The following is a 20352-nucleotide window of genomic DNA, read 5'->3' as shown; positions in this document are numbered from 1 at the left end:
ATTTCTCTGGGAGGTGGGTCAAAAAGGATCTTGCTGTGATGTATGTCATAGAGTGTTCTGCCTATGTTTTCCTTTAAGAGTTTGATAGTGTCTGGCCTTACATTTAGGTCTTTATTCGATTTGGAGTTTATTTTTGTGTATGGTGTTAGGGAGAGTTCTAGTTTCATTCTTTTACATGTAGCTGTCCAGTTTTCCCAGCACCACTTATTGAAGAGGCTGTCTTTTCTCCACTATGTATTCTTGCCTCCTTTATCAAAGATAAGGTGACCATATGTGCGTGGGTTTATCTCTGGGCTTTCTATCCTGTTCCATTGATCTGTATTTCTGTTTTTGTGCCAGTACCATACTGTCTTGATTACTGTAGCTTTGTAGTGTAGTCTGAAGTCAGGGAGCCTGACTCCTCCAGCTCTGTTTTTCTTTCTTCAAGATTGCGTTGGCTATTTGGGATCTTTTGTGTTTCCATACAAATTGTGAAATTCTTTGTTCTAGTTCTGTGAAAATGCCAGTGGTAGTTTGATAGGGATTGCATTGAATCTGTAGATTGCTTTGGGTAGTGTAGTCATTTTCACAATGTTGATTCTTCCAATCCAAGAACATGGTATATCTCTCCATCTATTTGTATCATCTAATTTCTTTCCTCAGTGTCTTATAGTTTTCTGCATACAGGTCCTTTTTCTCCTTAGGTAGGTTTATTCCTGGGTATTTTATTCTTTTTGTTGCAATGGTAAATGGGAGTGTTCCTTAGTTTCACTTTCAGATTTTTTGTTGTTAGTGTAGACGAATGCAAGACATCTCTGTGCATTAATTTTGTATCCTGCTCCTTTACCACATTCATTGATTAGCTCTAGTAGTTTTCTGGTAGCATCTTTAGGATTCTCTATGTATAGTATCATGTCATCTGCAAACAGTGACAGCTTTACTTCTTTTCTGATTTGTGTTCCTTTTATTTCTTTTTCTTCTCTGATTACTGTGGCTAAACCTTCCAAAACTATGTTGAATAATAGTGGTGATAGTGGGCAGCCTTGTCTTGTTCCTGATCTTAGTGGAAATGGTTTCAGTTTTTCACCATTGAGGATGATGTTGACCATGGGTTTGTCATATATGGCCTTTATTATGTTGAGGTAGGTTCCCTCTATGCCTACTTTCTGGAGGGTTTTTATCGTAAGTGGATGTTGAATTTTGTCGAAAGATTTTTCTGCATCTATTGAGAGGATCATATGGTTTTTATTCTTCAATTTGTTAATATGGGGTATCACATTGATTGATTTGCATATATTGAAGAATCTTTGAATTTCTGGGATAAACCCCACTTGATCATGGTGTATGATCCTTTTAATGTGCTGTTGGATTCTGTTTCCTAGTATTTTGTTGAGGATTTTTGCATCTATGTTCATCAGTGATACTGGCCTGTAGTTTTCTTTCTTTGTGACATTTTTTAAAAAATTAATTTATATATTTTTTATTTTTGGCTGCATTGGGTCTTTGTTGCTGTGTGCAGGCTTTTTCTAGTTGCGGCAAGTGGGGGCTACTCTTCGCTGCAGTGCACGGGCTTCTCATTGTGGTGGCTTCTCTTGCTGTGAGGCATGGGATCTAGGTGCCCAGGCTTCAGTAGTTGTGGCACACGGGCTTAGGTTCTCCACGGCATGTGGGATCTTCCCGGACCAGAACTTGAACCCGTGTCCCCTGCATTAGCAGGCGGATTCTTAACCACTGTGCCACCAGGGGAGCCCCCCTTTGTGACATCTTTGTTTGGTTTTGGTATCAGGGTGATGGTGGCCTCGTAGAATAAGTTTGGGAGTGTTCCTCCCTCTGCTATATTTTGGAAGAGTTTAAGAAGGATAGGTGTTAGCTCTTCTCTAAATGTTTGATAGAATTTGCTTATGAGGCCATCTGGTCCTGGGCTTTGTTTGTTGGAAGACTTTTAATCACAGTTTCAATTTCCGTGCTTGTGATTGGTCTGTTTATATTTTCTAGTTTTCCTGGTTCAGTCTTGGAAGGTTGTGCTTTTCTAAGAATTTGCCCATTTCTTCCAGGTTGTCCATTTTATTGGCATAGAGTTGCTTGTAGTAATCTCTCCTGATCCTTTGTAGTTTTGTAGTGTCAGTTGTTACTTCTCCTTTTTCATTTCTAATTCTATGATTTGAGTCTTCTCCCTTTTCTTCTTGGTGAGTCTGGCTAATGGTTTATCAATTTAGTTTATCTTCTCAAAGAACCAGCATTTAGTTTTATTGATCTTTGCTATTGTTTCCTTCAAGATTCCTTTTTAACACACCATTCCCACCACCACCTATTGTTCCTTCTGCAGACTCCATATCCAGTTTCTGGGATTTATTGTTTTTTTTGCAGCCACGGCCTTCTTCACCTTTCTTTTTGGGACCCCCCCCCCAACCCCCCAGCCCAAGCTGTAGGGAACATGATTGGGCTTTTGAAGCAATCTCATTAGTGGCTGAGTTAACTTGGGTTTCAGATTGGAGATGGGAGAGAGGACCCCTCATTTCTCCCCTTTTGATGGGCTATAGCACTCAGCATAGCTCTCTCGCCAAAGAAATCCCTCTCACAAATTCTTCCTCATTCATTCATATTCTCTCTCCCCCACCCCCACCCCTTTCTTATGGAGGTGAAATTCATATAGCATAAAATTAACCATTTTAAAGTGAAAAATTCAGTGGCATTTACTATAATACTCTCTTAACCTCAACTCAGCCCTTTTTTTAACCTCTTTTTGGGTGAGGGTTGCAAAGTTAACATTTTGGTTTATTTGATATTTCTTGGGTAAATTCTGCACATGGTCTAGCCCCTCACTTTTGGAGTTTCACAGCTGTTGTATCTTCTGCCTCAGTGGAAACTTCTAATTTAATGTCTTTTGTACATGGCTGTGTCCTTAGACCTTATAGAGCCCTATGAGGTGGGTGTCATTGTCCCTATTTTATAGGTTAGGAAACTGAGAGACGAAAAATGACTTGCCAGTGTTACACTGCCAAGGAGGGGCAAGGCCAGGATTTGAGCCTGCTCAGATCTGTCCAGCAGCAGTGGCAGTGCTGTATCCACGTTGACATGAAATGGTGGCCAACAGCCTCCCTCCACAGCCTGCTGTGCCTTCTGTCCCCACCTGGTCTCTGTCCTCTGAGCCATCCTAGCAGCCCTGGGCTTCCTCATGAGCAGCAGTGAAAGGTCGTGTCAAGACAAAGCAAGAATATCCATGTCCCATCTCTGCCAGTGAGCAGGCAGGAGGGCTGCCCCAGCAGTCTGGACCTCCGGCCTGGCCTGAGCTGGGGCCTTTCCAGGTGCTGGATGCAGCGAGGAAGTCCTCTGCCAGCACAATTGACTGCTGGATTCTGGACACTAGAACTGCTTAGGCCCAGAGAGTGGCATAGTTTACTGGGTGTATGTATAAGGAGACTGGAGGCCAAGAGCCTGTGCTCCTTGAGGAAGGCAGAAGGGAAGGTGCAGGCCAACCCATCAGTCCTGAGGCACTCCTTGAGGCGCTTGAGGTGACTCCAGGCTGTGTCACCTGCCTTCTGGGAGCCTCAAGATGGGCTTCAATTGTCTACAGAATGAAGGTCCCTGACACAGCATTCATCTGCCTGGGACTCTGAAGGCGGCTGTGGACGAAGGCCAGAGGTTTGCGTGGACAGCTCTGGGTGTCTGGGACTGGTGACTCCGGTGCTGTTCTCAAGGAGTGGCCCTTGAGCTTCCCACTAATTCTCCTTCTTGCTCTCTCCTTTCAGGGAACCCAAAAGGTGCGATGCTCACCCATGGGAACGTGGTGGCTGATTTCTCAGGCTTTCTGAAAGTGACAGAGGTGAATAAAGTAGACTCACCAATGCAGGTGTCTCTCAAGGACACCCTCAAGCCTCAGAGGTTTTTTGGGTTTTCTTTTTTTTTTCCCTGATACAATCTGGGCTGCCTTTCACAGGCAGGAGTTTCTGTTCTCATTAGAGCAACCTCACATTCACAGATACTTTTAACCCCAAACACTGAAATGATCCATACCTGGTAAATATTCAGTTGATTTCTGAGAGTGCTCAGATCCCAGAAAGAAAAACGTGGAAACCTGTTTTTCATTTTTAACTTCAAATATTAAGATACCTGTGGTTTTACGTATACCTTTATTTAAAAGTAATCCTTAATAACTTGTTTTTCCAAGTAGGTCAGGGTTTAATTCAGTCATTTTGTGTTTAAGGACTACTAGAGTCTGAGAAACAATGGCAACTGCTAATTTATAAAACTGTGCTTAAAAAAGGTAAATCTAAAATCACAAAAGCTTGATAACTTGGCCTGACAAAAACATGTTAGCACTTTTTAACCGGCTAAGAAAGAAGGACCTTTTTCCACAAGTGGTGAGTATCTGAATGTCCTACACTTTCCTAAAGGAGAAAGGAATGTGCCTTTTCCTGTATAAATTAAGCTTTTTCTCTACTGTGGAGAAAATCGCTATCCACATTTATGCCAGATGGCATTATGGAGCATATGCCCATTTGTTATATATTTTGGTGGAAAACTGTGAGACACTGTTGGTAGCTGAGCCCAGACCAGGAGCCATGAGCAAGGTCCCCTGGGCTTGTCCAAACTCGTCCAAAAGCCAGCCCAGGAGACTGAAGACCTCTGTAAAAGGGCGGAGGGCAGGGAACTCAGCCAAGGAGAGCTCATCCCTGAATGGGGCCCCCTGACCAGGTCAGCCCCTGTCCCTGAGGTCAGACCCATCCTGGAGAGTGGGGTCCCTCTTGGCCATCCGCTTTAAGGCCATGTTCCCAGGCTGTAGCTTATGAGGCCTGGTTCCACCCACCACACCTCTGTCCGGGGCACGTACCCCGGCCCCAGTAGGCATAGACCTAGGGTTCTCTTGGCCCCTTTCTCTCGAAGGAGGACCAGAAAGTGCCAACAGGCTGAGACCCTCTGAATCGCTGTCCGGGTGGCCCAGGAAAGCTGGTGAAGTGGGGCCTGAGGCAGATCCTGCAGCTGTGGGGAGGGAGAGGCGTGCCGGTCTGGCGCGAAGACTGAACGAGGTGCAGGCCCTCCCAGAGGAGACTTCCCTGCGGAGCTCGACTCTGCTGGTTTATGTGTGCTTCAGTTGGCTCTTTGCTTCTGCAGATAACCTAGACCCACTGGCGCTTCTACCTAACACTCCGCTTCCTACACTGCCCTGTCTCTCTGTCTCTCTCTCTTTTCTTTCTGCGCCTCCCATCTTCCTCTCTCTCCCCTCTCTCTCACTTTTCTCTCGCTGTCATCTCACCTCTCTCTCTGTCCCCCCTTCCCCACTGCCCTTCCCCTCTTCATGTTTGCCCCTCCAGGTCATTTTCTCTTTATTGTTTTATGACTCTCTTGTCGTCTTCCTGTCAGTGTTTCTTTCCTTTCTGTCTCCCATGCCCGGCACCTGCAGAAAGTGATCTTTCCGAGACAGGACGATGTGCTCATCTCCTTCCTGCCTCTGGCTCACATGTTTGAGAGAGTCATCCAGGTAAGACGCCCGCCTGACTGACCGGGCCTTGCCTGGGCTCCTTCTGTTTTCTTACAGAGTCAGTGGGCTCCCACTTGTGCGGATGTGCACATTTCCTATTTGCCTTTAGCACACATGTTTGAGCGAATGGTGCAGGTAAGGCCCTGGCTTCAGGGAGGCACAGTCTGAGCCCAGAACCCAGAACCCTAGCAGGGTGTCACACTTGTCACTGGCAGCTTGAAGTAGAACTAAACTGGCCTGTCCTCGGAAGGTGCCACAGGGGTCAGAGGGGTCAGAGGACCTTGGACCCCCTGATCTGTCCCTCCTGTGAGCACTGCTCCAGGGAGGACCCAGGCCTGCTTGTCTTGCTGTGGACACACCTTGGCTGAGAAAGGCCCCAGCTGCTCAGAGAGCATTGCAGCTCTGCAGAAGTGCTATACCATTCAAGCTCTGTACAGTATGGCTCCATTTATGGCCCAAACACCTATATTCTGTAACTTTCATCACTCACTAAACTCCTAAAAAAGGAAACAAGACAGTGAAGTTGAAAGGGGAGTCAAACTATCATGGCCCCTCAGGCTGTGGATGGGACTGGTGTTATGGTTGGACCTGGGACAGGCCTTGTGGGGACACAGAGAGAATGGAGGAGTCCTCCTGAGGTTGTGGGGACAAAGAATTATCCGTGTGTGTCACTTAAGGGACCAGCCTGTGCATAAACTATCTCCTAAGCCTCTCCCGTTTTGCCTTGGGGGAGGTCTGGTACACTAGGGCGTGCTTTCAAGCTTTCCAGACCTGGATTCACATGCCAGCAATTACCGTGAACTAGTTTTGGGACTCTAGGCAAATCCCTTTCTTTACCTCTGTGACCTTTGCATTCCTCATCTGTAAAACAGAGATTAGAAATTCTGTTTCCCGTATAGAATAGCTCTGAGCATGACAGAAAGGAGCCCCTGGCATACTCTTAGTCCCATTAGCAACCAGCCAGGCTCTGCCTTGGCCTCCCACCGCCAACATTAGCAGCACCTCCAGTACTTGTGGGCACTGCATACCCTTCCAGAGTTGCCGAGGTATCCCTGGGGAAGACCACAGGCGCTCTGAGACCTGGAGCGGACACACCGATAGGGTGTTATACAGCTCAGAGACTGAGTCCTCAGGGAGGCCCCTGTCCAGGCTTTGGGAGTAAGCTTGAAGGGGCAGGCACCAGTGAGACTGGCTGCTCTGGCATCTCCCAAAGACTCAGGATTCCACCCTGTCTCCTGCTGCTTCTCTCCATGTCTGAGTGGGACTTGGTGGGGAGGGGTGTGTGTGTGGGGGGGTGTCACCTCTAATGGCTTCCTTCAGTGTCCCAAGGCAGCAGCCAGAGCTGGGTGAGGGGTGTCACCGGCACCCTCCGTGTGGGGCAGAGCTTTGGACAGCTCTGGATTACAGCCAGGAGTGACTGCCCTGAGGGACTCCTCCCTTCCTGTCCACTTCTTCCAGTCTGTCGTCTACTGCCACGGAGGGCGCGTCGGCTTCTTCCAGGGAGACATCCGCCTCCTCTCAGATGACATGAAGGCTCTGTGTCCTACCATCTTCCCTGTGGTCCCACGACTACTGAACCGCATGTACGACAAGGTGAGCTCCGCGGGGAGTCTCTGGCCAGGCTGAGCAGCTGCATATCTGCTTGTTTGGACAGAGGCTGGAGCCCCAGGCTGGCTTTCTACACCACCAGCCCCAGGTCCTGGAAGTTGCCTCTTCTCTTGTATTCTCTGACTCTCACCCCTCCTTCTCCTGTTTTCTTCCTATTCTCCAAAACCCTGGTTGGGAGATTTCGGGGGGAGGGCTTCTTTCCCAACAACGTGCCTGGGCCTTGGTAGCGTTAACCTTTAGCTGGATGTCACACATTCAGTGACCTCCTGCAGGGACAGAAATAGAGTGTGGCTCCTCTGCTGGCCAATCTAGGCCTTCTTCCTGGGGGTGTATCTAGAGGTGGGACCTGCAGTCTTTACAGCTGTTTCCAACTTCTGTTCCTCAGATCTTCAGCCAGGCAGACACATCATTAAAGCGCTGGCTCCTGGAATTTGCAGCAAAGCGTAAACAGGCTGAGGTCCAGAGTGGAATCATCAGGAATGATAGTATCTGGGATGAACTCTTCTTTCATAAGATTCAGGTAAGAAAACGAACAAGTGATGATAGAGTGGCACCCAAGTGTCCAATGGGTGACCTTACAGAAGAATTAGAGAAGTTCATCCCAATAGTGTGTAATCTTATAAAACAGTAACTTTTTGCTAATGAAATCAATGCTTAACCACTGAAATTTTAAAGGACCCATTTTTGTTCATTGGAGATGTGTTACATTTGCCAAAGGCAACCAGCAAGAAGGACTCCTGGAAAGTAAGTTCCTTGACCTCTATAGGCAGTAGGGCAGCTTTGCCCTTGGGTAGTCAGATTCACCAAGCAAGCAGCTCTTGGGGCTCGAAGATTCTCTTGCCCCTCCCTGTAGCCTTGGCCACGGTGGCTTTCCAGTAGCACAAGGTTCTAGCCAGATGACCAAGAATCTTCCTTTCCCTCCGTGTTTCCCATCTCTTCAGCCTCTCTTAAACCAAGCTGTTTATGAATTACTCATTCCTGTCTCCTCACTAAAGTTTTAAAGCTGTGCATTACTCAAAGAACTTGTGGTTAATTTGTACCAGTACTCATTTTTCCTTACTACTCTATTTTTAGCTATGAAAACTAATATTTAAAATCTCTTGACTCAACTTACAGAAACAAAGTGTTTAAAAAATTCTTTGACCTCTGCAGTGCATAGTAAATAGCTCATGGCATTGATTTAGAAATGAAAAAAGGCCATGCCATTAAGGTGGAAGTGGGAAGAAATTGTCCTCAGTAATTGTTTTGGTTGCTTGCAAATGATGGGAGAGTGAGGGAACAGCTGTGTATTTTAAGAAAGGGAGAACCAAAATTATAGAATGCCACACAGATTAATGGCCCCTATCTCAAAATACATAAAAGAATTGGCCATATTGTGGGTTGGATTGCAAAGCTGATTGGGCTGATTCATTTGGAAGAAGGGGGCTTCCTCAGCTCATGTGTTGTACAGCCTCAGGCGGCCTCTCTGATCCCAACCCTAGGGTCCAGGTAGGGTACAGCTGCTGAACGTTGATGTTAGGTGAGGCCCAGGTGAGCTACACTCCACTTGCCACAGCACAGACTCTGGCAGGTTCTTCTCTCTTCCCACAGGCCAGTCTTGGTGGGTGCGTGCGGATGATTGTTACTGGAGCGGCCCCCGCGTCACCAACGGTCCTGGGATTCCTCCGGGCGGCTCTGGGGTGCCAGGTATTTCCTTTATGTGGCCTTCCCTGGGGGCAGTGGGGTGAGTGTTAGGATGGGGCAGGAAACCCATTATACCCTCTACTGTACAGAGAAATATTCTGGGGGCAAGATCTTTGTGGAATAAAAGCTCCCTTCTCTGAAGATGTAAAAAGCCCAGGGTCACTGAAAGCCAAGATAACCTTGTCACATTGTGGAAAGCCCAGGTGTGTGTATCCACTCTGGGAGAAAACTGTATATGGATCATCAGTGTGCTGGAGAACCTGTCCCACACCTGTACCAGCATCTCTGCATTCTCCAGCCTGCAGACTCTTTCCCAGCCCAGAGAAGGAGCACGAGGGAGGGGGATAAAAGTTCATTTGTGTGTTTTTATTTGATTCAGTAGGTTTTGTCATTGCTAAAAAAATTCATTCCTTTATTTATCCATTCAATTAATGTTTGTCAGGTTCCTACTTATGCAGACTATAGTAACATAGTTGTGGCTGGTGGGTTTTAAGTAAAGTAGGCACATCTACTTCATAAATGTGCATGCTTAAAATTTTATCCTTTAGAAGCCGTGGGCTTCTTGGGAATTCCCTGGCGGTCCAGTGGTTAGGACTCAGTGTTTTCACTGCCGTGGGCTCAATCCCTGGCTGGGGAACTAAGATCCTGCAAGCCGCCAAAAAAAAAAAGGAAGGAAAAAAGAAGCCAGGGGCTTCTTACGCTGACTTCCTGTTCTACACCAACATGAGCTGACCGCTCCTAAAGGCAGCTCTCCCACATGGTCTATTCATGCGAGCACATGGGGCTCTGAAGGGGAATATCTTACAGAGACAAAATCTTTATTGGATTTTAAAATGTTTGTCTTTAATACATATTATTCAAATTAGAAATAGAGTCAGTGGTTGAAAATAGGTTAGAAGTCTTTATCCCAAACCATATAACCTTATCTACTAAGTGTCTGTGGTTAAAAATAGCATTTCTTCCAAGCAGAGTAGCTATACCTGTTGTCTGTGTTCAGTTTCTCCTGAAGGTACCTACTTCCAGAGCACCTCCCCTCCCACCGTCCCCAGCATGGAGCAACCAGATGCTCCGTGAGAGGTTAGCTGGCTGAAAAGGGCAGCCAGCTATCTGCAGGCAGGTGGGCACCTACAATATGGTTTCTGTGTTTTGCTTGAAGGTTTATGAAGGTTATGGCCAAACTGAGTGCACAGCTGGATGTACCTTCACTACACCCGGGGACTGGACATCAGGTAGGATTGGCTGGAGATGTGAGAATGAGTTAGAACAGCAGGCTGTAAAACTTCCTCATGGAAAGTATGTTTACATAGGAAACAGCAGAAGAAACAGAAGAAAAACAATGATGGTAGTTTTGTCTGTGTTGTGGCATTATGGATCTGTTTCTTTTTGTTACATATTTTTGTATTTCCTACTATATTTTGTATTTTCCTATTTCTTTTATAAATAAATAGAAGTTATGTTAAAAAAAAGTAGTAGATCACAAAATACAGCTCCAGGTAGAAAAATCCTATGATATCAATATATTGGATTTTATAGTTTCTAAATATCACACAGTCTCGTTTCAGAATGAAGGAAGCAGGCTGTGAATTGGATATGATTTAGGAAGGAGAGGCAAGTTTATAGCAGCCAGTGCGCTGTTTCTTGAAGAGCCATTTCAGAGGCTCTTTGGAACTATGGTCTCCTGTGATAGCAACATCTAAAAGGCAATGGCAACCTCAGAAAGGAGCAGCTACTATCCGCACCCTCATTCTGAAGGGACCGATCTTTCAGGGCAAGGAGGAAGCAGTAGGTAGCCCATGTATTGGCTGTCACTAAACTTAGACCAAATACAATCATCTGAAAAACATTCAGCAAAAGAATTCTTCAGGATACCAACTTCCTCTGTGAGCCTGGAGCCACGCTTCACGCTTAAGTTTGCTCAACTACAAACTAGAAAATTTGGGATGATGTGCACAGAAAAGAAATATGCTTAGTAGCGTAATACTATTTTCAGAGCACCTTGAGGTAGTCAGCAGAAACATGATAGGTGGATTCTAAATTGAAATCACATTTGGCAAAGTCAGGTACAGAAGTTTTATCTCCTTAAACTCTAGCTGAATAAAGCCTATCTTGTATGTGAAGTTTTTGATCTCCCTACCACTGGCACCTTTACTACACGGACCATTTTCTGAGGTCCTGGCTCATTAACTTTGTTCTTGTTACTGCGATCATATTTACTGATCATTTACATGTATACCCTTCCTTTGGACACTTTCTTCCCTCTTATGATGTCCTGCATTTTCCTATGTGAGGCTTTTGAGGTTTTACCTTTTTTATGCATCCTTATCATAAAAACTTGCAAAGGTTATTGAGTATGAGAGGATCGGTATCTTTGTACAATATTATAAAAGATTTGGCGGTCTCTCATTTAAAAGAGAAACGAAAGTGTCACAGCCTGCTTTTTGTTTATGTGGCTCACTTTATTTCAGGACCTTGGCCAGCATCTGCTTAAAAATCCTGCGCCTTGCCAGTGAATTGTGTAACCACCACAATTACTAGAAAATGACTTAGATGTAGTTTTGTGGTGGGAGTATATAAGACCAAGAAAATTTGCCGTCTTATTTGAGGGCGTGGGGTGGCGAGTTGCCTCATCCTTGTTTTCCATTTCAACAGTCTGGTGACTGGAAGAAAAAGCAATAATGACTATATTTTATGATCCCCAAACCAAAACATATGATCTGCTGATGGGGAAAGTGTTTTAATATAAAAAATCCTGACTGTTTGGTTGGTGTGGGTATGAGCCTCCCCAGAGACCCTGTACAGGTTGACTCTGGGCCATGTAAGCCTGGCCGGCTGTTTAAGAATCAGATGTAAAACAAAGGCCCAGCAGAGGTTGGCCTCTCCTTTCTCCAGAACTTTGTTTTATCATCAATGCTTGCTTGTGACAAACGCCCATCTAGAGGTGTATTGCTTTCCATCCACGATTCCCCACTTTGACCACTTGAGGGGTTTCACATGGCGTGGAGCATCTTCAGTGCTGAAATTGATCTGAACACTGACAAATGCACATTGTTCTGGTGTTCTAGGACACGTAGGAGCACCTCTGCCCTGCAATCATATCAAGCTCGTGGATGTCAAGGAACTGAACTATTGGACCAGCAAAGGAGAAGGAGAGGTAAACTTGAGCGTTTAGCCATTCATGTTTGTGGATGCTCTACATGTAGCGAGGAAAAGAAAAAAAAATGGAAATGGAATTGTTTTCCTTTCACCCTATGTGTAAAGTCATTTTATATTATTGATTAATTTGACTCAACTGAATTGAGCATTTTCTCTCCTGTTTATGAAGTAACCAACCCTCAAGGCTGGGACTGGGCTGGTCCAAAACAAGATTTGGGATTCGCAGACTGTTTTAAAAATCCATTTTTTTCTTAACTGGCACGGCTTGTTGCTGTGTATCTGTGCAGGCAGAAACATGACCATTTGCAAACAGGCCAGATGGGGTAGATAGAGCTGTGGGACATTAAACGCAACAACATTTGAATTATAGGGGTCCCAGAAGGAGAAGAGAGAGAGAAAGGACCTGAGAAAATATTTGAAGAGATTATAGTCGAAAACATCCCTAGCATGGGAAAGGAAATAGCCACCTAAGTCCAGGAAGCACAGAGAGTCCCAGGCAGGATAAACCCAAGGAGAAACATGCCGAGACTGTCGGCATGTTTTGTCAGTAATCAAACTGACAAAAATTAAAGACAAAGAAAAATTATTGAAAGCAACAAGGGAAAAATGACAAATAACATTCAAGGGAACTCCCATAAGGTTAACAGCTGGTTTCTCAGCAGAAACCCTACAAGCCAGAAGGGAGTGGCATGACATATTTAAAGTGATGAAAGGAAAGAACCTACAACCAAGATTACTCTACCTGGCAAGTATGTCATTCAGATTCGATGGAGAAATCAAAAGCTTTACAGACAAGCAAAAGCTAAGAGAATTCAGCACCACCAAACCAGGTCTACAACAAATGCTGAAGGAACTTCTCTAAGTGGGAAACACAAGAGAAGAAAAGGACCTACAAAAACAAACCCAAAACAATTAAAATGGTCATAGGAGCATACGTATCGATAATTACCTTAAACGTGAATGGATTAAATGCTCCAACCAAAAGACACAGGCTTGCTGAATGGATACAAAAGCAAGACCCATATATATGATGTCTACAAGAGACTCACTTCAGACCTAGGGACACATACAGACTGAAAGTGAGGGGATGGAAAAAGATATTCCATGCAAATGGAAATCAAAAGAAAGCTGGAGTAGCAATACTCATATCAGATAAAATAGACTTTAAAATAAAGAATGTTACAAGAGACAAAGAAGGACACTACATAATGACCAAGGGATCAATCCAAGAAGAATATATAACAATTATAAATATATATGCACCCAACACTAGGAGCACCTCAATACATAAGGCAATTGCTAACACCTATAAAAGAGGAAACTGACAGTAACACAATAATAGTGGGGGACTTTAACACCTCACTTACACCAATGGACAGATCATCCAGAAAGAAAACTAATAAGGAAACACAAGCTTTAAATGACACAATAGACTAGATAGATTTAATTGACATTTATAGGACATTCCATCCAAAAACAACAGATTACACTTTCTTCTCAAGTGCACATGAAACATTCTCCAGGATAGATCACATCTTGGGTCACAAATCAAGCCTTGGTAAATTTAAGAAAATTGAAATCATATCAAGCATCTTTTCTGACCACAATGCTATGAGATTAGAAATCAATTATAGGGAATGAAACGTAAAAAACACGAACCCCTTAATACCTTGCCATAGGGAATTTTCTTAATGCCAAGTGACCCTTGTAACCTTTCCTTCAGATTTTATGTGTCAAGTTTATTGCTTCATGTGGGTGTTCTTCTTCTGTCTGTTGGCTTCTCTTCTGCCTGGAGCCTGGCTACTCGATGTGTGGTCCATGAACCAGCAGCATCTGTATTACCTGGAAGCCTCTTAGAAATGCAGATGCACTGTCCCTGACTTCCTGACCAGAATCTGCATTTCACCAAGATCCCCAGGTGGTTGCACTTTAAATTTAAGAAACATTCTATTCCCACTGCCTGTACAAAGGGCATCATTATATACAACAGAGGAAGGAATTAATTTAATGGCTATTAATATGTCACTCATTGCTTAGTGATGGATTTTACCAAGACAGCACCAGGCCGTCTCCCCGGGACTGTAGTGTATGGGTGTTTGCTTGCTTAGTGGATTTTGCCTGAGTCCATCCAGGATCTTTTCCACCAGGGAGGGGGAACTTCTGAAGGTAATAAATCTCCATCCCTGGGGCCTTCGAGTGAAAACTCCTGAGCCGCTGGAAGCTTAGAACTGTCACCTGTAAGATTTATTTTTTAATCTTGGCTTGAAGTCCTCTCTGACGTTATTGCTGTTTTGCACTTTATACTTGTTTTTTCCTAAAATAAGTTTGGAATCATGGTGGAGATAGCTTGATAGCCCCACAAGAAAGTATAAAATTCTCCCTTGAGAACTGACAACAAGCACATCAACCATGGATCAGGGTGTTTAATCTTTCAAGTCCCCTAAAGCAACCTTTCCTGTGAAAGGTGGAAACATGCCAGCAGCTTTAAAAGATCAGAAATGCTTTCTTTCCTTGCTTGTTAAATGTGACGCGTTTCTGACCCAGATACTCTTTTCAAACTTTACACTTCTGATGGATTTTATAGCTCTGGAGAGAAACAGATTCCTTCAAAACTAAATAAAGAATTTATCCAAGAGCTCTAATTTAAAAGTTAAAAGATTTTGAAGCACTAAAAGATACAGAAAGAACAATCTGTGCTCTGGTGTTTAATGACACAAAATAAAATACCTTTAACATTTTGTATTAAAAAGTAAAAAAAAAAAGTACTTTTCGAATCATCTTTCATGTTGAACATTCTACATACTCAGAATGTGGAATGCACAGCTACATGAGATTATGTACGTTCCATAAATATTTACATACTGATGTGAGTCATTACTCTGAGTCATTACATACTGAGTCATTACTATGACTCAGCCATTACATACTGAGTCATTACTATGAAATAAATCATATGCACACATTTTAAGAAGACTACTATTGTTTCCTAAAAGAGTATATGTAGGTGCATCCCCCTCATCTACAAAATTAACCACTACAACACATTTGAATCTTCCCTTGCTCCTCCAGACTTTCATTCCCCTAGTTAAGTATTACCCTGCTTTTATTAAACCAATCTTTGTATTGTTTTTCTTTGTAATCTATCATGTATGTAGGTAACTTTAAACAATAAATTGTCTTGTGTTGCCTTGCTTTTAACTTTATAAATAGGATATTCCTGCATACATTCTTTTGTGACTTGCATTTTTTTTGTTCTACATTAGTTTTTGAGGTCCAGCCATGTAGATATGAATAGCTAATCAATTTTCATGGCTGTATGCTTTTTGATGCATATTATACCATGTTTTACACACCTATTTCACCATTTTATGTTAATAGACATTTTGATTGTGCCATTTTTTATTATAAAAATGCTATAAATATTGGTACAGCTGCTAAGAACCATCTTGCCAGTGATTTTTAAATTTTCCTTATGCACAAACTATCTGACATTCCTAACAAGTACAGTCAATTTAGTGAAACAACAGTCAGTACCATGGATTTAGTGGCACACTCCAATGGTTAAGATGAATGAATGCTCGAGAACCCAGTTGTCACACTGGTTGTGCACATAGACCCAGCCGTTGGCTCCACTAATATCTATGAAAGGACCCTAGAGCTCTAGAGGAAATGTGTTGAAAAATGTATAAGGAGCCTTTCTTGTGTATTTTCATAAAATTGTGCTGATGTGCAGGCTGTCTTGTTAATATAGTTTCCAAGAAGAAAGTGTCCCTAAGATGAGTGGAATTACAAAGTTTAAACATTCCATGAGACAGTATAATGACTTTTCTTCATTACAACTTTCCTACTTTTGTGATGTAATTCTGTGTTGTCACTGAGTGGCAAAAACAGAACTTGGAGTCACAGCACTTTCTTCCTAACCAATGTATAAATTTAGAGTGACCTCTATACGCACGGCTATAAATATCCAGTTGATTCCTACAGAACAGTTTCAGCCACTGAGTCAAACGAACTTAGTCAACTGTACGTTTTATATCGACACAGCAGCATCTTTTTTTCCTAGAGAAAGAATATATACTATTTTAAAAATTCAAGTAATGCCTTTGCCAAACTAAAACAAACAAAACCAAAACACACTAATTTACTAATGTTAAATAAAAAGGTGGATACTATTTTTACTGAAGGAAAACCAGAAGAGGCAGGTCTAGGACCAACAGGCATGGAGTTCTGATTCTCAATAGATTTATTATAGTCACAAGTTTTATGCACATGTAGAACCCTTGCTCAGGGCCCCTTTGTCTCCATAATTCATTGGGCGTTCCAGCCCTGTTCTGGGTAAAGTAGGACAGGTCAGCTACAGCTTGAGTGGAAGCTCTACCCTGAAAACTCCAATGTCTGGGTAATTATTCAATCCAAAGAGTAGCTTATGTCAGTATCTGTTTACTTATCTTTACGGTACCAGAATATGTGTGATGTTGACATGGAAGTGAACTTCATCCAATCCATGCTTTCTAGCAATATTTGGACTAATAAAGCCAGTGTTCCTGGGTCAACTAGGTGAAAGCCAGTTAATGATATCTGATTTTTCACAGAAAACAATACCCTGTGTTCTGAAATACTCCTTGACCAGGTTTCCTTCCCATTACTGGTTTTCCTAATGGATAGTCAACGTAGATAGGAAAGCTGAGTGCCTGGTCATGAAGCAGGGGGCTCAAGCACCTCTGGTAGAATCAGCCAGCTTTCAGTATCTGATGAGACCCCATCCAGTGTCACAAAGCAGCGCATACCGAAAGCCGCAGTGTTCCTGAGGAAGAAGGGGCGGCAGAGAGGTAGTTGGAGAGGACACTGCTTGAGAGAAGGCAGGAGACAGGTGAGAACGCTGGCGGCTATTCCTATCCTCTCTTTCCATCACTGTAGTTTCCACAGTGGATTTCCTGAGGGATAGTGTCCATTTTTCTACCCATGCCTCGTGACAGCCTCATATCAGGATTCCTTATGCTGTGGGCTGAGAGAAACCGGGCATTTGTCCCTACAGATCTGTGTGAGAGGACCAAATGTGTTCAAAGGTTACTTGAAAGATCCGGAGAGGACAAAGGAGGCCCTGGACGACGACGGCTGGCTTCACACCGGAGACATTGGGAAGTGGCTGCCAGTATGTATGTTTGGAACCGTGGGCCTCCACACATGGTGGTGGTGGGGGTGTGTATAATCTGATTCACTCCAAGGCAGGAGTCTTTATATCCACCCTGACAAGTAATCATTCCAGAATACCTCTGGGAAATGGGAGGTTCTTCCTTACCTCGCCCCCAGAGCCTCCTCCTGCATCCTCCTGATGAAGGTGACAGGGATCTTCTGGGAGCGTAGAACTGGAGTTTGAGGCCTACCCCCTACCCTTAAGAGGTTTCCAGGAAGAGATCTGACAGCGTTCTGGAATCCGATGGGTGAAGTACAAGGAGCATGGGGCTCGTAACTCTGGGAGATCTGACGAAGGCAGGGCCTGGGAGCCCATGGACACTGGCCGCCAGCTGACAGGTGGCACTGAGCAGTGTGAAGAGCTTGGAGCTGGGCAGGAGGATGCTGGCTTTCCTTTGTCTCTGCTAGCAGCTGCTCTCGTGACCTTGAGCAAAGCTTCATCCCTCTCTGGGGCTCTGTATTGACTCAGTTATAGAATAAGAAAGTAAGGCTACATGGCATTCTTTAGCGGTGGCCCCCAACTTTTAGCCAAAACCAGTAGTGGTGCCTCATTCTGTCATTTGTAAAATGGAGGTGATAACATTGCTTACCTCTATGGTCGTTGTTGTAAGGAACAAATGAGATTATACCTGTAAAGCCCTTAGCACAATACCTGGCACCCAGGAGATGCTTAGATGGAAACGATGACCAGAAAAGAACTATGTAACTGAAACCGAGAGCCTCCACCTGCAGCAGCCCACCCCAGGAAACCTTTCCTGTGTCTCTGGGAGATTGCTAAGATTTTGGGTGGAGTTCTGAAATGTTGAATTTATTGGACAGGTGAATGATGTTAAGCCCTCCAGGGGCCCTCTGGGCTGGTGAGCTGATTTGCCCCTGCTTGGAACTGCGCATTTCACTTTGAGACACCCTCACTCTTGCAGCAGACATGGATGTATCCCTGGGCCAGGGACTATGCTCAGGGGAGAGACACATCTTTAGACAGTTCCCAACCCAGTGTGATGGGCATGAGATGAGGGTCATGCTCACCTAGGGGAGAAGGACAAGCGCCTACTGGCTCTGAGTCTCAGGATTTAAGTCCTGTTCCAAGAGGAGAGGGGAGAGTGGGAAGGACAGTCAGGGCAGGAGTAATAGCATGTGCTAAGTAGAGAGACACTAGAGGTGTGAGGCAAGGAATTCTAACTGAGGTTCCCACAGATGTGGAGGAGGGAGGCTGGAGAAGCAGCAGGACCCTGGACACTGGCAGAGGGTAGATTGTCCCATCAGCTAACGAAGCCTAGGCTTCAGCCTTCACTTGCGTAGGCCCCTTTCAAGGCTCTGCACTTCATTTTATATTATTTTTCTTAAAGGTGGGGGTCTCAAAACTGGAAAAAACTTGAAGTCCCACAAAACTCTGGATCTGCCACTGATGCCCTGTAACTTGGATGAAACCACCCACCTTGCAGGGTGTTGTGAGAAGCAAGTGAATTGATTCATGTGAAGCACCTAGTGCTGTGCCTGAACTCAGAGCCCGAGGCAGTAGGCAGGCAGTCTGTGGGAGTCAGTTTTTAAAATTATTACTATTTTGAAATAGTATTAGGTAGATCAAGGAAAAGGTCTAAGTGTCTGATCCAGAAAGACCTGGTTCTCCCACCTCCTAGCTGTGTGGCCTTGGAGGCGTTAACTGACCTCTCTAATCCTCACCTTCACCATTTATGAAATGGAGGTGATGACACCCAGCTCATGGGGTGCCACGAGGACCAAAGAAGCCAGTGTAGGGAAAGGCCCTGATGTCCAGCCTGGATTTTGAGCAAAACAAGGCCTGCTTGTTTTTCTCTTCTGGCGAGACTACTCTGGTTCTGATGATTGAACAGATAGAGCAGGGCCAGAGTGTGTGCACACGTTCAGTAAGGAAGTGGTTTTGATGGAGGAGGAGGTGTCTGTGAGAAGGATTTATGAGTGAGGACAGATGAGCCTGACTGCTGGAAGTCCCAGGAGAGGCCAATGGCAAGGCCATCTCCAGGTCTGGGGCTTGGGGAATGGGACAGGCTTGAGGAGGAGAAGGATGAGCTTCCTTTAGGGCATGTTGCATCGTGCAGGGAAAAGGGCCTGGTTTTTGTAGAGTTTGGAGGATAGTGAGGTTCTGGGTCTGGAACTCAGTGAAGAGCTCTGGCTGGAAGCTCAGACATATGCAGGAGTGGCCACTTAGGAGATAAATGGTGGTCACCTCAAGGAGCATCGTCAGTGAAGGTGAGGAAGTTGCAACATTCAAGGAGAGAGCCAAAGGACAGAGACCCACCTATTCACCTTGGAAATTCAAAAAGTTTTGAAGGGAGTCAGGGAGGTGAGTGGGGTTCCTGGAGGCCAGGGGTGCAAGCACTCACTGCCCAAGGGGTGGCCTGCCTGCTGCAGAGGTCCTGGAGGGAGAGGGCTCCTAATGCCACCTGGGGTCCTCTGCCAGAGCTGTGCTATGTGCTGAAGGATGGAGAGGCTGCTCTTTGGGAGTGGTGGCCTAAGCATGGTTCAAGGGGGAGAATCTGAAGATGCTGCTGAGAAAAGCGACAGCTGGAGCGAGGGCCTGGGTTAGAGGAGCCCTGATGGGAAGGTGGGTGGCCTCCTGAGGAGGAGGGCACCTGTTGCTGGGCACCAGGGTGGCAGGGGTGGGAGGGGGAGTAGGGCGCATGGTGAGGGTACAGGACAGTGGGCACTCAGGGCCCAGCAGAGCTTGGGAGCCATCCACCCTTGTGCACGGCATCCCTCTCCAGCCGTGCAGTGGCTCCATGAGAGCAGAGATGTCAGGTGCACGAGCAGATCTGGTGGGGCTTGCAGGGTGAGACCGGGCGTTGGAGAGGTGAGGGGCTATGGCACTAATGAGTGAGGGGCTCAGGCTTGGGAATGCCACCATTTTATGAAGCCGCTTGTCCAATTCCACAGGCTGGAACTCTTAAAATTATTGATCGGAAGAAGCACATATTTAAACTTGCTCAGGGAGAATATATTGCGCCCGAGATGATTGAGAACATTTACATCCGGAGTGAGCCTGTTGCACAAATGTATGTCCATGGGGACAGCTTAAAGGTGAGTCCCCTAGGCCTCAGCCCTCCCACACGTACTTTGGGCCTGATGAGTACTCTGGGAATGGTTTCCTAAGTAACTGGTATTTGATTAAAGTGATGAACATTAATTTCCAATCAGATACTGGTATTCTCTGGCGTATAGGATCATGAGAGAAAATGCCTTTCTAAGGGAGAAATCTTAATTGCTTATAGTTTGGTAAATTG

At 44.9% G+C, this 20352-nt stretch overlaps 1 protein-coding gene across 14 annotated transcripts in view; it reads left to right on the top strand.

Moving 5' to 3' along the window:
- Positions 1 to 20352, top strand: part of ACSL6 (acyl-CoA synthetase long chain family member 6) — a 66385-nt gene that overhangs the window by 32355 nt on the left and 13678 nt on the right. For 9 of the 14 annotated variants that reach the window (XR_013827601.1, XR_013827602.1, XM_079916817.1 and 6 more), the window contains 9 exons: positions 3729 to 3802; positions 5381 to 5458; positions 6917 to 7051; positions 7452 to 7586; positions 8657 to 8752; positions 9906 to 9978; positions 11812 to 11900; positions 16938 to 17054; positions 20006 to 20149. Coding sequence is in view for 12 of the 14 variants with exons in the window: in XM_079916817.1 (XP_079772943.1) it covers positions 3729 to 3802; positions 5381 to 5458; positions 6917 to 7051; positions 7452 to 7586; positions 8657 to 8752; positions 9906 to 9978; positions 11812 to 11900; positions 16938 to 17054; positions 20006 to 20149 (941 nt within the window). In the remaining 2 variants the exon portion in view is untranslated. Of the gene's footprint in view, positions 1 to 3728; positions 3803 to 5380; positions 5459 to 5515; positions 5594 to 6916; positions 7052 to 7451; positions 7587 to 8656; positions 8753 to 9905; positions 9979 to 11811; positions 11901 to 16937; positions 17055 to 20005; positions 20150 to 20352 lie in introns of all 14 variants that reach the window. The other 5 variants (XM_079916824.1, XM_079916820.1, XM_079916823.1 and 2 more) reach the window with 4 other exon arrangements.

This window comes from Stenella coeruleoalba (assembly GCF_951394435.1).
Source record: "Stenella coeruleoalba genome assembly, chromosome: 3".
Taxonomy (NCBI): domain Eukaryota; kingdom Metazoa; phylum Chordata; class Mammalia; order Artiodactyla; family Delphinidae; genus Stenella; species Stenella coeruleoalba.
This window is presented reverse-complemented; position numbering and strand designations above follow the sequence as displayed.